General features: G+C 35.7%; 2 protein-coding genes across 3 annotated transcripts; both read right to left on the bottom strand.

Annotated features, from left to right (window-relative positions):
- Nucleotides 1-782: 782 nt before the first annotated feature.
- LOC132164717 (UPSTREAM OF FLC protein (DUF966)) lies at nt 783-4,261 on the bottom strand. Of its 2 annotated transcripts, none has more exons than XM_088519124.1 (6): nt 3,973-4,261; nt 3,809-3,878; nt 3,608-3,723; nt 2,536-3,418; nt 1,193-1,494; nt 783-1,103 (listed from the first exon to the last, which is right to left on the bottom strand). In XM_088519124.1, the coding sequence occupies exons 1-6, from the start codon at nt 4,178-4,180 to the stop codon at nt 1,015-1,017; spliced, it is 1,668 nt and encodes a 555-aa protein (XP_088375250.1). In that variant the 5' UTR covers nt 4,181-4,261; the 3' UTR covers nt 783-1,014. The 2 variants fall into 2 exon arrangements, with proteins under 2 accessions (XP_088375250.1, XP_059431252.2); XM_059575269.2 differs by having other exon boundaries at nt 783-1,084.
- A 10,513-nt stretch (nt 4,262-14,774) lies between these two features.
- Nucleotides 14,775-15,766, bottom strand: LOC132162920 (zinc finger BED domain-containing protein RICESLEEPER 2-like). Its single transcript, XM_059573131.2, has 2 exons — nt 14,924-15,766; nt 14,775-14,822 (listed from the first exon to the last, which is right to left on the bottom strand). Exons 1-2 carry the CDS (start codon nt 15,764-15,766, stop codon nt 14,775-14,777), a joined length of 891 nt encoding a protein of 296 aa, XP_059429114.2.
- Between the last annotated feature and the right edge of the window lie 295 nt (nt 15,767-16,061).

Raw genomic sequence — 16,061 nt, 5'->3', positions numbered from 1 at the left:
CCTAATCGCTTAAAAAATACTATTACCACCACTTAGGCTCGTAGCAGTCATTATAATAAGGAACTCCTGACAACAAAATAAAAAACATCCGACAACTCATTTATGGCATCTATCTCCCCCCTCTTCCCTAAAGCTTAAATTCTGAGCAAATATTAAAGTAGTCTCACGTCTACAAAACTCTCGGCAACCCATACCCCGTTACTTTTGTTCATTAAAAAACCATATCCAGATTTTCGAAAACATTTACACAACTTTGCAGTTAGCAATAGCAATACATGCAATAACACTGTGAGTCAAACCCTCTCCAAAAGATAGGATCCCCTGCACATGTATTCAAAGGAAGCTACTTGCTTGCCCCCACCTGTTCCAGGCAGTCTCCTCTAGCCCGGGACAAGTAGGTTCCGCAGTTCAAGATATCCTCGTCCATCAAAGGGTCCGTTTGGAATACAAAAGCAAAAAGTCAGAAACAAAAATCATCATATCCACACGTTTTGAATAAACAAAAAACACTTTTTAGCTTTTGTAGTTAAAAAAGAAAGAAGCTTTTAGCCCTTTATTAACTTTTCAACGGGTGTGGTGGCAATTGGCAAAGGTATCCCAGAAGGAGCTAGTTTTGCCAAGGATTAAATTCATCATTAAAGGGCTCAAGGTCAGAAGAGAAGAAAAAAACATTCAAATTTCAAACGCATAAAAACTTTAAGAGCAAGCTAGGCCTCCTTTCGCTATTTTATGGTTCTGACAAGACAATGCAGGACAGCAAGAGGAAGATATTGCAACTGTAGTTACACACGAAAAGGTTATATCCCATTTAAGAAAGCTCAAAAAATATGAAGAGTTTGGTCCACTAGGACCACACCAGCACTGCCAGCTCCCTCAGCAAATGAGTTATTCCCTACTCACTTTTTTACTTTCCAGATTTACAGAATCATTCCATGGACCCAACAAGTCTTTCCATAATTTGAAATTCCAAATTAAGTTACCTTTCTCAAATGGAAGGAAAAATGAACCCATTTCCTAAGAGCTGCAGACGGCGGTGTCACAATGTGATGTGGATTCGATTATAACCCGAGCTCCTGAAGCAAGCCTGTAGGATAAAATCAATACTAAATGTCAACCAATATTAACAAGATAGTAGGATCAGAATGATAATTTTGGAACCTCTTGTGAAAATGGGGCAGAGTCGACACTTAACTTTCTTCGATTTTGATCACCTTCTCCTTCTCTTCTCTGAAGGAATCTAACCTCTTTGATTGCCTTCTTCCCGAGGAAGGCTCTGTGATTCTCTTACTGCCACCGTTTGCTACACAGGGAGTGGCGGTATGTGACCTGTCCACTCCATCTGAAGAGTTTCTTGGTTTGTCGGAAATAGGAGATCGCATAGATTCACATCGTGCGTGCTTGCTCAATGAACTCTTGATTGATCGTGGGATACATTTTGAATGTCCAGAGTTTGACTCCTCTTTCTCTTCCGTTGAATCGAATTGATTAAATGTCCTGGACATGACATTCAGTTTTCATACTTTAAGGGTTAATTGTAAGGAAGTAACTAGACAATGTATAATATGACCGGCATAATCCCAAAGGATGCCTATCTCAATTAACAATTCTTGACCCATTACTCTGCTAAACTCCCCAGTAGTTGGTCATTTTTTATTCAAGAAAATATCCACATTCAAAGCAAACAAATCAAGATTAACAATAAAAAAGAAAGTAAGTATACCATTAATTTGGTATTAACGCAAGTATATTGGTGTGCTCAACAATATGTTCCCTATATTTATTTTTCAGAGAATTGGAAACAAATAAGCTTTTATGCACTTTGAGGACCAATAACTCTTCTCTCAAGCCGAACTGGATTGAGTATGTTTCAAGCTCGGCTCACTTAAATAGGATCAAGCTTGACAAAATCATTGAGTCTGACTCCAGCTCAAGTTCCTCACAAGCCTAAACACTCTTGTCAATCAACCTAATCAAAAATACATCCCAGTCACAACACTATGAATTCTCTTTATTTATTATTGATTACACACATATTCTATCCATCAAATTAATATTTTTTTTCAACTATCATTATCATGTAGGCACAAGGCCAAGTGAGGTGAGCATGGTCATCAAACATGGCTCCCAAAGCAATAAAGATTGGAACTTAAGCATTATGTTGGCTTGTCTAAAAGGTTGATAAGTCTAAACAATATTCAAAAGTGCCGGGAGCCCCGAGAATTCATTCCCAACTGAGAATGGTTAACAGTCCCAGACAAACATATTCCAGGAAAGACTCAAATGGTTTAGATGAACGACTAAGACTAAGCAGATGTCTCTGATTAATGTAGTTGTCCTCCATCTTGTTAAATATGATTAATATCATTTGAATCCATCCATGAATCCAGAAATTCTAAGAGGGGAATGGTTGCTGTCAACCACAATAAGCAATTCTTGTGCTTGCTATTTAGTTTTAGATTAATCTCTAATAATCAAGCCCTAGAGATTTGTTCAAAAGATATAATATTGCAAGAAAAGAATTGGAAACAAACTAACCTGGCAGCATTGCAGGAAGAAGAACGTTTCAGAGAATTAGCTCCATCTCCTTCCTCCTTGGGCATTTTTGTCTCAATCAAGCTCCCACTAAAATACTCTTTGTTTTCCAACCTCAGGCCCATCAGCATTGGATTCTCCGTCAAGCAATCAAGCTCCCCCAACATTAATGAAGTAGAGTACAATGGGGAGGGAAATTTTGAATGGGAAAACCTGGGTTTGTATGTAGGAATAAGGCCAAAACTGTGGTCTTTCACTGATATCGACCCACATGAGATCAATTGCATCAACACATTTGTGCTCTTTAGCCTTGCGTTGGTGGGCACCCGAATTTCTTCCTCTTCAAGAATCCTAAAACTGTTAATTTTACTAGCATCAGCTCTAATCAAGGATTCCAAAGTTTCCGTCTTCCCACCCGATGAAGATGCACTAGAGCTAGAAGGAGGAGGTGAACCGGCATCCCTAGAAATCTCGAAATTCTCCTTCACTCGTGAAACCTGACTTTGAGAAATCTCGCTACATTCAGGTTCTAATGACCCATCATCAGTCGAAACACCTCTTGTACAAGTTTCTCTGGCCTTAGGTCTGCCATTTTCGTCAGTTTGCGTCGAAGCATCAGCTAAGCCATCACTCTTGTAAACCTTGTACTCTGTCAAGCTCAGAGAACCACCCCAAGAAGAATTTTTTCCAACTCTAGACTCCGGAGAAACACTGGAGGAACTGGGTCGTTGAACCGGAGGAGAGACCTCGTCTTCTTGGGAATGTTTTGTCTCCTTTCCATTCATGCTGGAAGAAGAGGAAGAATCATCGTGGCTTCTAGAAGATGCAGGCTCTGGTAATTGTTTCAAGCTCTGCATTTTGACATTTCCAATGGGACTGAATCGATCTGTAAAGGAAAATACTCCAGATTGATTAAATAATCCCCCTTTCGATTGTGTAGATGAGAAATTAAACCAATGGGTAGCTTCAAATTTTTCAATTTTTTGTTATCTGAATACTGAAAAAACCAGCCAAATCAATCAAACAGAACCTCTGCCAGGTGCAACCAAAGGCAATTCAAATACTCCCCTTTTACCTGAGTCCGATTCTTCGAAGAGCTCAGAACCTTTGAGAACGTACTCGTTTCCATGAGCCGGAAGAATGAGATCATCTTCGCAAAGGTCATGCCACACAAATCCGCTCTTGTAGCTTCTGCATTTTAACAGAAAAGAAGATGATGAGTGAGTCAGAGCAAAATCCAAAGAGGGAAGGACAAAGCGCCGCCATTGAGACTCACCTCTTACAAGACCAAGAATACATGGAAGCCATCCCTCTGCCTCTCAGGACATTAAGCCTATCAATCACATCTGCAGAAAGTCAAACAAAAACAAAGAAAAGAAAAATCAAATTAGAAGGAGAAGTTTGTTGGTTTGCGTAACGGAAACGCGGGCGTTTGGTAACCTCTCAAGTAGAGACCGTCGGAGGACGAGAGGGGGACCTCCATGAAATGGGGGTGCTCGAGCAGGCGATTCCGGCAGAGATAGTAAAGCACAGGGACTTTCCGAATCTGGTGATACTTGGGCGACTTCTCCCTCCACACTTTGGCCCTCTCCGGACTCACTTCCCGCTGGTACTTGCTCATCCTCAATCTCCCCTCACCTACACTCATCTCACGCTCAACTCTCAACAATCTACTTTACGATCAACTATAAAAATATATATATATATTTTTCAAAACCCACCAAATATATTTAAATATATTTGAATCAGATCGAATATTGTCAATCTGGACCTTTAGGGCTTTGGTTTATAGCTTCGATTTTCTGTGATTCTTTCTTCTGTTTCTGTATGGATTTTGACAGGGAATGCTAGTTTAGAGAGACCCATTTGGGTTAGGTTTGATGTTGAAATAAATGGGTATTCGTCAGAACGGACCCGGAAGTGTTTTTTCACTGTTTGTGAGGAGGGACACCATTGATTGCTTTCTTTACCTGCCAAATTTGCTTCTTAATTGTTCATGAAAAACGTACGCTTCTGGTAGATTCTCTCAAAATCATGAAACGATATATGATGGATCATTTCGACACTTGGATATCAAAGAGGGAGAACTGGTTAATAACTTATTTCTGCGTCTCTGTTTTTTCTAGTCAAATCCATGGTCATTTCATCTTGTTTGGTTCCCACAGCTAATCCTTTGGTTAATTTTTGTGTCAATTGGACAATTAGTGGTGGTTCTATTTGAATTCGGAAATTGGTTTTTTTTTTTTTTTTTTATGTGAAATGAAGTGCATCTTTTTAAGTCCATATTTAAATCGGTTAGGAATTACGCATTATGAAAAAATATTGTTTTAGTGTTTAAAATTTTAAATATATATAAAAATGTATAAATATCTAAAATCGATGCCATATGTAGTATGATATTATCGTATTACCATAGAAATAATATCGTTTTGGTTTTTTTTTTAAAAAAAAAAAATTAATTAATTAAATTCTTTTAAAAAGCGGTTAGCAGTTATTAGAGGCTGTTAGCGAAAGCAGTTAGTGAATTTTACAAACTGCCGAGGTAGTTACGATTAACGGTTTTAGCTAATAACCGCTAAGTTACCGTAACCACCTTTTCATCCCTAATTCTAGTGTACATAATAGAATAAACCATCTTAAGGTAATCAACTCGTACAAAAATACATAATTTGAAACTAGAAATTATAAACCTTCAAGCAGGTTTCATCATTCATGAGATCCCTACAAGAATTTAAAACATTTGACTCTTAAAAATATAAAAATCAAAAAGAAGAAAACATGCTGAGTAATTACAATAAGAATAAACAGATAGTACATACAGCAAGAAAACATTTACAGAGATGCTAATGAATAAATAGCAAGAAAACAAAATCAAGCATCACTTGTGCCCTTATTCAGTTGAGGAATGCTAGGCTTACAAACAAATTTTACAGAAAAACTTTTATAAACTAATGTGGCACAACATGATTAGATATAAGATAAGTTCAAATTTTGAAAAACCTAATAATGTTGTGTCACATCAGTTTGTAAAATTTTTTCTGTAAAATTTGTTTGTAAACCTAACACTCCTCTATTCTGCTAGACTGCTACTAGGAATGAACTCACCAGTCAACACGTATCAGAGACAATCAAAGTGTGTTCAGTCACTGAAAGAAAGTGGCCAATGACAAATCATTTCAAAAATTGGTTTGAAAAATCAAACTCAGTTGGAAATTTGAGGAACAAAAAAAAATTTACATGGATGAAAGACTCCAAAAGCAAACATACTTGTAAGAGGGTTTATAAAATGAAAGAACATCGAGTTTTAAATGTGATAGACGAAGAGAAAAATTAGAAGCGGATGCAATTGGAAACATATGTGAGAGAGATTTTTTACAATTGACTAGTTTGTGGGTCGATGACCTAAATCTATATATACTCTTCTTTTTAAATGAAAAAAATAAATAAATAAATAAATTACAATCACTAAGCTATAGAGACCAGGCTCAGAAACGTTCAACGTGGCCTACATCAAATGATTGCATGCAATTTCTCCCGGAGTGTATTTTTATGCTACATTAGGTTGATGATGTGCACTGCCATCTATCCAACAAGTACCAACGCTTGTGGTAAGGTGTACGAAAAGAAGTCTCTAAAACTTTGAAGGAGAGATTAATATGAAGGAAAAATTATAGCAAGTAGCATGTCAAGCATTTCCAAAGCAGGAATAAGGAAAGGTAAAGCAAAGGGTACAAAGCTACCAAAAAAAAAGAAAAACACATAACAATGCACAAAGTCTATACAGAGAAGTCTTCACTAATGTTAAGAGAACTCCTTTAATTTGCTTTCTTTGTAACCCATAAGGACCCAACCTTCAAGCTACCTACTTTAGTTAGAGCTTTCTCATTTCCCTCTCTCTCTCTTGGGTAGAGTACGCTATGTTAGTTTGTATGAGAATAACTTCTATAGGGTCTTGGCACAAACCAAGGTATTTATGCCCTCCAATAAGAAGTCGACACATCAGTGTGGAACACTATAACAAAAATCTGGTGTTCCACCTAATCTTTTTTTTAGAATACCTAAAACAAAACACCTTCTAGAATAACATTTTCATATTTTTCTCCAAAACCACCTCAGCCACCAACCTGCCGCCGGAGACGACGTCGGGTATGCTAATTTTGCTCTCATTCTTCTTAAAAATGAATATTAAAGGTTGATTATCACTAAGAATGAACTCACACCCAAATTTATTTATTTTTCATTATTTATTCACAGTGTATTGGCAAAAAGGAAAGGGAAGGGAAGGGAGAAGGAAACAAAAAAGAAGAAAAAAAAATTAGAAACAAGAGCTGATCATATGCATATTCACAAATCTCTCCAACACACGTTTCTCTCGCCCTCCTTTCCTTTCTTCTCTTTTTCTTGCCCAAAACTACAAGAGAAATGAATATATTAATATAGTTCTTTTTTTATTTTATTTTATCTTTTTTGGTTATAGGAATATCTTCGGCAAATAACACAGTTTTGCGCATAAAAATCCCCCTACTGATCGGAAAAATTAATCATAACTTCAATCTCTGGTTTTCTCTGTCGTCGCCGGCGTTGTCTTCGACAGCGTCTCTGGCGGTAGGTTGGTGGCTGGGGGTGGTTTTGAAGAAAAATACGAAAAGGTTATTTTAGAAGGTGTTTTGTTTTAAGTATTCTAGAAAAAAGATTAAGTAAAACACCTTATTTTTGTTATAGTGTTCAACGCTGATGTGTCGCCTTCATATTGGATGGCACAAAGGCCTTGGTTTGTGCCAAGACCCTATAAAAATTATTTTCTAGTTGTATAGTAGTGCCGTAGTGCAGGAGGGATGTTTGGAAATACAAGAAAAAACAATGGAGTTCTTCAATGTTCTTTGATTTCAAAGAGTCAAAAAGAAAAGAAGAAAAAAAAGACCAGCCAAAGGAGGCATTGTGAGCTTTCAACCTAGTTCTATTTTTGGAGTGTGAAACAGTTAGATCTAACCACAATCTGTCTGAAACTAAAAATCACATGAACAACTAAAACAAAGAAAGCAAAAGCAAAGTTTGGAACTTAGCAAACAGATGAAAAATCTCCCATTTGAAATAACAAAGTACTTCGAAGAGTATAAAAAAACAAAAGAATCAAACTTTAGTTGTTCTTCTTCTTCGAAAGCCGTTTAGACGCCAAGGCTTTCAATATTTAAAACTTGCAGCTCAACCACAACCCACATTTTAATTCAAAGTGGGAGCAAGAAATTTTTTGAAGTAAATAAATAAATAAGAGGATGACTGAAAAACCCAACAGCCCTAAATCAAAAACCGCAGCAGAAAATCATCAAACACATCGGCTACACAATGTGGAACAGATCTCCTTGAAGAGACCTACAAATCTAAACCAAGAATCACTGTACTGAATTCAATCAAACGGAGAAAAGAAGAAAGAAAGAAAGAAACAAATCAAAAGAAAGAATCTCTGATTTACCAGGGGTGTCAATCCCCATGCAAAAATAGGTGAGGTTAGAGACCATATATTTTTTACTATTGATGTTGTCGTTCCTCGGCAACTATTCCACTCCGCAGCGTGTGGTGGTTATGAGCAGCGATGCCCGATTTGAAATCCCAGAAAGGGTTCTCTTCCGCTTCGCGGAGAGAGAGGGAGAGAACTTCTGATGGTGGTTGTGAGGGAGAATGGTGGTAGAGAGAACCGACCGGGGGCTAGGGCTCGTAAGGAGCATACGAAAATTAAATAATTTTAGCGGGTAAATGTGTTTTTGTTTCGAACGCTGCCGTGTTTCAAAATTATGGAAACTTATACCCTTTTATTATCATTTATCACGCATTTCGAAAAAAAATTTAAATTTTTAAAAATGTTAAATACCCCACTAAATACCCCATGGCGTTTTATTGTTTTATTTTTTTCTTCTTAGGGTTTGATTTTTATCACAGGAGGTCCATGTAGTTTTGATAATAGACTAAACTAGTCCTACTATAAGTTGACCGTTAGTTGACTTAACGAAAATTCACGTGAACCAATCAAATGTTGACACGTGATACTTACTTAATTATTTTTATATTATTTTTAATTATTTTTTTTTTAAAAAAAAAAAAAAACCAAAAAAAAATTGGGGGTGGCCGAAACCACCTCTAATGGTTAGAGGTGGTTTCGGCCACCCCCTAGACTTCATGGGGGTGGTTTCAGCCACCCCCTTGGGCGCCGAGCCACCCCCTTGCTCCAAGGGGGTGGTCGAGCCACCCCTATCCGGGCAAATGGGGGTGGCTCCCAATCCACCCCCAAATTTTTTTTAATTTAAAAAAAAAAAAATTAAAAAAATTTTAAGTAAATGTCACGTGTCAACATTTGATTGGTTCACGTGAATTTCTGTTAAATCAACTAACGGTCAACTGACAGAAGGACTAGTGTGGTTTATTATCAAAACCACAGGGACCCCCTGTAATAAAAATCAAACCCTAAGAGGGAAAAAAAAATAAAGTAATGAAACCCAAGGGAAGTATTTAGTATTTAACCATTTTAAAATTTTTTAAGGTAAAGTCCATTTAACTCCTCAAACTACCACCCTAATGACAATCTACCCTCCAAACTATCAATTACGACAATTTACCCCTTAAAACTACCAAAACAATGACAATGTACCCCAAATTTTAACAAAATAACGAAATTACCCTTATTAAAATAAAAAAAAAATATTAAAATTTAATTTCTTTTTTCAAAATTTTAAGGGTATTTTTGTCTTATTGAAAATTTTATATGTGTAATTTCATCATTTTGATAGCATTTGGGGTATATTGTCATTGTTTTGGTAGTTTAAGGGATAAATTGTTGTAATTGATAGTTTGAGGGATAAATTGTCACTGGGGTGATAGTTTGAAAGAGTTAAGTGAATTTTACCCAAATTTTTACTTTCATGAACTTTCAATTTGATATAATATATCTCATCTTAAAAATAATAAAATAACTGTTATATGCGTTATACTCCTTAATTTTTTATAAAATTTTAAATTCACTATTAAATTAAAAATTAAAAGATATTTGGATCGTTTTAAAAATAGCAACTCTCATGCTGGAGGCTTTGTTTGGCAAAGCTTTTCCTTTTTCTTTGTTACCATTCATCACTATTTCTCAAAAATATTAACATCAAAATATTATAACTTTTTTTTACTTTTTATATCACATTATTTATTTTTTATTATTATTCAAATAAAAAATTATTACAAAAATAAATTTTTTTAAAAAATTTTTATACTAAACATTCTTATTTATCTCACGTACAGTGTTCAAGGAATCTGCGTCGCCAAACAAAGCGGGAAACAGTGAGAATAATACGGAAAGTGAATCAAACAGCTACGAAATCACAAACTCGTACGTGGAAGTGAAGTTGAGGAAATTCCAGAAACGAGAAATGGTGAAAACGGCATTGGTGGTGCAATGAATTAAAAACAATAATGTAATGGAAGGAGAGCAAGGACGAAAGCGATTGATTGATTGAATGATTGATTGAGAGAGAGCGAGGGAAAGGAAGGACCCGATGAGAAGGACCAGAAAGGGCGGTGTACTGGAAGCAGCATTTATGTATCAGCAATCCATCTGCAAGTTGCTGAGGTGTCCTGATTATCGTACCATTAACTGTTTCAAAAAATTTCACTATAAAATTTTAAATTATTGTATAATTTAAGAATATTCTCCTAAAATTTAAAATTTCACAATTTACATACTTAAAATTTAATTTTAAATAGTTTATTTTCAATTATCAAATTTTAAATATTAAAAGTGATAAAATAGCGTTTATATCTCTTACTTTCTATAAAATTTTAAATTTATTCTTAATTTTTTTTAATTAGTTTTTTTTTAAACAAAAATCGATGGGTAATTGAAAGTCCGTTAGAAGTTAACGGAGGGGATAAATTGATTGAAATTGAAAGTTCAGAGTATAAATTGAGAGTTTTTAAATTTTTAAGATCTTCTTAAAATGCACGATAGTTCAGGGGTCTAAAATAAAGTTTTTCTTATTTTTTTTTAGGAAATTACACTTTACCAATTTATCTTTCAAAGTTTGAAATAATTTTTAATTCGACTTTCAATGTTTTAATTTTTTCAATATAATTTTTAAACTTTTAAATTTTTGCAATTTAATGAATCCGTTAGTTAAAGCCGTTTTGACTAGAACAACAATCACTGTCGACATTTTGTTCTCCAAAATGCCCCACGCCCAACCCAAGTTAACAAAGTAACCTTCAGGTCTCCAGGAAATTCAGAAAAACAGTCCGTATATGCGGACTTGAGAGCTACGGCGTCGCCAAACACCTGCGCAGTTTGATTCCCCATCCAACAATTATCATTACAAAGTGACCAACATTCCGCACCAAGAAGTAACCATTGCAAAAATTCATCGAACTGGCTTGGTTCCCGAGAAATAAGAGGAAAAGAAAGCTTATTTTCCCTCGAGAGTTGGTTATATATTCGTACCCGCCGTGAAGAACGCGGTACTTGGTAACGACGCCGTCGTAGATATGGGAGCAAGGGTGGTGAGTCAAGCTCACGGAGTTCCCACTGAACCCGGAAAACAAATCTTGGAGGAAATGAATTTCTAGGAAAGTGTAGAGGAACACAACGGCGACGATCAGCGAACCCAGCAGGTAGTTCCACAGTGGTATAAGAGCGAGCGCGTTGAACAACAGGCCGTAGGGGCTGCCGGAGGACCCTTCGGGGTTCGAGCAATCCCACGACAGCATGGACGGAGAATTCTTGGGTTGGTGGTGGACAAGTCGGTGCAGGCCGGCCCAGTGTATTTGAGCCTTCCGCAAAACTTTAAAATTAGGTCTTATTTTTTTAATATTTAAATATTAATTAAATAATAATTATTTTAATATGGCAGGAAATATTTACCTAATAAGATTCTGCATTTAGTGAATTTTTGTTTAAGACTAAAATTACCATTTTGACTTTATTCTTTGTTCTTTATACTTAAATTAAGTTGGCTTATTTTTATCTTTCAGCATTTTCACAGATTTCTTTTTTTTGTTCTTATTTTATAGAGGGTCTCGATATTATAAACAAATAATATTATTTTTTAAAAAAACATGTTAACTATTGAGGGCCTCATGGCCATTATGCAGAAGGCCTCCATATTATAAAAAAAACAATATTATTTTTTTAAAGCGTGTTGAAAACCTCAAGAAAGCATGTTGGACCTTGATATTATAAACAAATAATAATATTTTTCTTAAAGCATGTTGAGGGCCTCAAAAAAGTATGTTGATAGCCTTTATGCAAATTTTTTTTGGCCTTATTAAAAAAAATTTTGGGCATTAAAAAAAAAAAATTGTGGGCATTAGAAATTTGGGGCTCTAGGCACCGGCCTAACTCGCCTAACGGTTGGGCAAGCCCTAAGTCGGTGGTAAGTAACGGTGGGTGAAGAGCTGATGAGAAACACGAAGCGTGGGTGTGAGATTTGTGAAAGAATTGGATGTGTGTGTGGGCAGCAAGGCGTGCATGCGTGTAATTGGGATGAGAGAGCATTTTGGGGAACAAAATGCCAACAGTGATCATATGATCACTGCTCCGTCAGTCAAAGCCGTTTTGACTGACGGATTGATCGAATTGCAAAAATTTGAAAATTTGGATGAGTGCATTGTAAAAATTAAATCATTAGAGGTCGAATTGAAAATTTTTTCAAATTTTGAGGGAGTAAAGTGTAATTTTTTTTTTTTTTTTTTTTTTTTAAATCAATTCTTTCTCCATTGCCATTTTTTTTAAAAACAAAACAATCCTTTCTCCATTGCCTTTGGTTTTAAGCATTTGTGTCTATTATATATAAATGTTATTGCACCACTATGAGTAGGTGTCAGTAGGCCTGTAAATGAGCCGAGTCGATCCGAGCTTTGGCAAACTTGGACTGGCTCATTTAAACAAACCAAGAAACGAGCCGGTCTCGAACTCGAGCCGAGCTTGTAAACCCCGGCTCAAGATCGACTCGTTAATGAATTTGACACGCTCGGGATCGTACTCGGGATCGATAATGGGAATATGCAAGTCGGTCTCGAACTCGAGCCGAGCTTGTAAACCCCGGCTCAAGATCGACTCGTTAATGAATTTGACACGCTTGGGATCGATAATGGGAATATGCAAGTCGAGTCGAGCCCTCGATTAGCTCGACTCGACTCGACTCGACTCGACTCGAGCCCGATAGAGAGACATAAGTTTGGAAAGGGCGAAATCGAGCCTGAGCCTGAACTCGAGCTCGGTTAGAAAACCTTTCAAGCCTTAAACGGGTAGCTCGGCCTGTTTAAGGATCGTTAACAATAACAATCAAGAATTATATTCTAACACATTTACAATTCAACAATGTTCCAAGTTTATTCCAACTGCCAATTACAAATCAGGTAATTCCAAATGCCAATTACAAATTAGGTAAGATTCAGTGATTCACTAGAACAAGTTATATTCAGGACAAATATTACCAATGTAAAATCCAGGACAAATATAACTTACAAATTACATTAGCATGAAAGCATAAATTAAAAACACCTAAAATTACAAGCTTAGACAATTATATTACGGCCTTACAAATCAAGCAACTTCAAATTGAAGAAAACAGATTAATTTACAAATAGAAGAATTACAAATCAAATTGAAGAAATTATAAATGACTGAAATGAGTCAAATGACCAAAAGCCAAAATTCATCGAAAGAGACTACTCTTCATCCTGGCCACCAGCTATCCACACCAGTCCACTGTCCACACTGCATTCAATGAAGAAAAGAAATGTGTTAAATGTTTTTAACTCCCTTGCAAGATGTCAAGGGAGTTTTATCACTTAAGATTGAGTAATTAGTAAGTATTTAAAAATTAGATGAGTAAATGCACATAAAATTAAACATTGCAAAATGAGGATATCAGGAAACAGTATATGTGTGATGTGTTCCACTTGCCAGTTAACACTGACCAGCCTGATCGTGACCCACACCCACACTGCAAGTCTGCAATCCATGTAAAAAAAAAAAAAAGGTGTTAGCCGTTTGGCGTTTGTAACTCTCTTGCAACATAATTAGGGTGCTTTAGAAATAAAACAAAATTGGTAAGGACTTTCTATAGCCACAGCCTAATTTCTAAACCCACACTGGCCACACATAACAAACATCAACATGTACATCAAATTATAGTAACTAGTAAAACATGCAAAGAACTGAGAAGTGCAGTGTGATGTACATTGTACATGAACGCAATAGATGGTATAATAATGGAAATATGAAATAATAGATTATGTACTCAAATAGTCAAATGTGCAAAATTCAAAATAATAGAATCATGTTAATCAACCAAAACTATTAATTCTATACAACCTATAATTAGTAGAAAGAATAACAGTTGGTAAAAAAAAAAAACAAGTAATCTCAACAGATAGCAGCAGCATAAAATAAATTAGAAATTGAGTCACAAGCCACAAACATATAGCAAAAGCAGTAGCATAAACCAATGTATCACTACTAATCTCAACAGATAGCAACCACAAAAGCATAAGCATAATTGCATAATTGCATAAACCAGTGTATGATGTGTATCCCAACTAATCTCAAATCAGTAGCATAAAGAAATAAATATGATATTTATAAACACATTTTTTTAGAGATTTTCAGGTATATAAAATGCAACAACTTAAAAATACCAAACTAGTAAATAGTAACTAGCATATGAAAATATGTGGCAGCTTTTAATGAAGTTTCTTAAAAGCGGAGACAAGGACCCAAGGAATGAATAATCACTGCAAACACAAACAAACCAAAAATATTGTTAGCAAATTTTTACTCCCTTGCATTTAGTTAGTCAAAGACGCAAAAAGTCTTTGACCTTTAATAAACGAGTCAAGGGAGGTTCAAATAATCAAATTTTCAAATAATCAAATTTTTGTTGTAGAATGAAAACAATTAAATGAACAAGGAAGAAAGATATTACCTCAACAGGCTCAAATGATCAAGAGAGTTTCCAACAAAAGTACAATATGGCACTTAAACATTTGAAAATAAAACATAGTTATCAAAATACAGACTTAATAAGCAAAGGGAGACTGAATCCAAACATTTCAAAATAAAACATAGTTATCAAAATACAGACTTAATAAGCAAAGGGAGACTAAAACCAAAAATGAAGTGTTCAAATTACAGACTTAAACAAGGAAATGACTGAAATAGATTGTAATAGTAATACACTCCTTGTCTGAAATTCTGCATCACATCACATTTAGGTAGTTGTAGTTGTAGTGGTAGGCAACTCCACTTCAACCAATTTCTACAAAAACAAACACAAATTTAATATGGCCAGTTCGTACATAAATAAAATTTAGTAAAACTCTAAATAGTCTAAATACATAAATTAGATACAAAACTTACTTCACCAGCAGATTTTTTCTTGATGCCATGAAGTGTTCTCACCCAATCTGAACCACATAAGAGCATATGAACAATGTCAGGGGATAATGATGCTCTATGGGGTTCAATAACCTTACCACCAGCACTGAAGGAGGATTCAGAAGCAACTGTACTTATGGGAACAGCCAAGATATCCTTTGCCATTCTAGACAAGATGCGATACTTCAAGGCATTGCATTTCCACCATGCCAAAGCATCAAAATCTGTTTTCATATATACTCCATTCTCATTCTTACCACAAATGTAGACATCATCTTCAAGATAAACATCCAAATCTGTTTTAATGAGCCGGATGATGTCACTACTTCTTATATGGTTAGCAAACCTTGATCGACCTTCAGAAATTTTGGACACCACATCTCCAACAATTGCACTTGAGGAAGAACAAGAATGAGCATTTACTTGGGCAGTTTCTTGCAATATACAAGCTGTATGGGCAGAAACATATGATTCAAATAACTCTTTCAGAACTGCCAACACATTGTTAATGTGACTACAAGCTTCGGTCAAAGGATAAATGATAGAGAAACAAAAATTGATCAACTTCATCTTGTATCTAGGATCCAAGACAGCAGCTATGGACATCAACAAATTGCTATCACCCCAATACTTATCAAATTTGTCAATCATCCTACTTGCCATTGACCTCATGTACTCATTCCTATCATCACACTTGATCATCAAAACTTCTTTCATCCTCCAAACCTCAGGTAAATACAGATTTGCAGTAGGGTACTCACTACCAGATACAACATTGGTTACATCATTGAAAACTGACAAAACCTGGTTCACATTACTCACCATTAGGGCTAGGCAGATTAACCGATTGCCAATTACCGGTCATCTACTGGTTTCGACCAAACCGATATAAACCATAGCCGATATGCCGATATCTTTATCGATTAAAAAAAGTATACCGGAATTCGGTCAGGTCCAGTTCAGTCCGGTTAAGGGATTCTTATCGGTTAACCGGTTTAACCGATAAGAACCGATTATACTTATTAGTCCCAAAACGTCGCCGTTTTAGAGAGGTTATATAAACCTCTGTTGTGGTCGAACCCTAAGCCCCACTTTAGTCTAAAATCAGTAAATCATTCAC

This window comes from Corylus avellana, chromosome 8, assembly GCF_965113065.1.
Source record: "Corylus avellana chromosome 8, dhCorAvel1.hap1.2, whole genome shotgun sequence".
Classification (NCBI taxonomy): domain Eukaryota; kingdom Viridiplantae; phylum Streptophyta; class Magnoliopsida; order Fagales; family Betulaceae; genus Corylus; species Corylus avellana.
The sequence above is the reverse complement of the archived record's forward strand: the minus strand, read 5'-3'. Positions and strand labels throughout refer to the sequence as shown.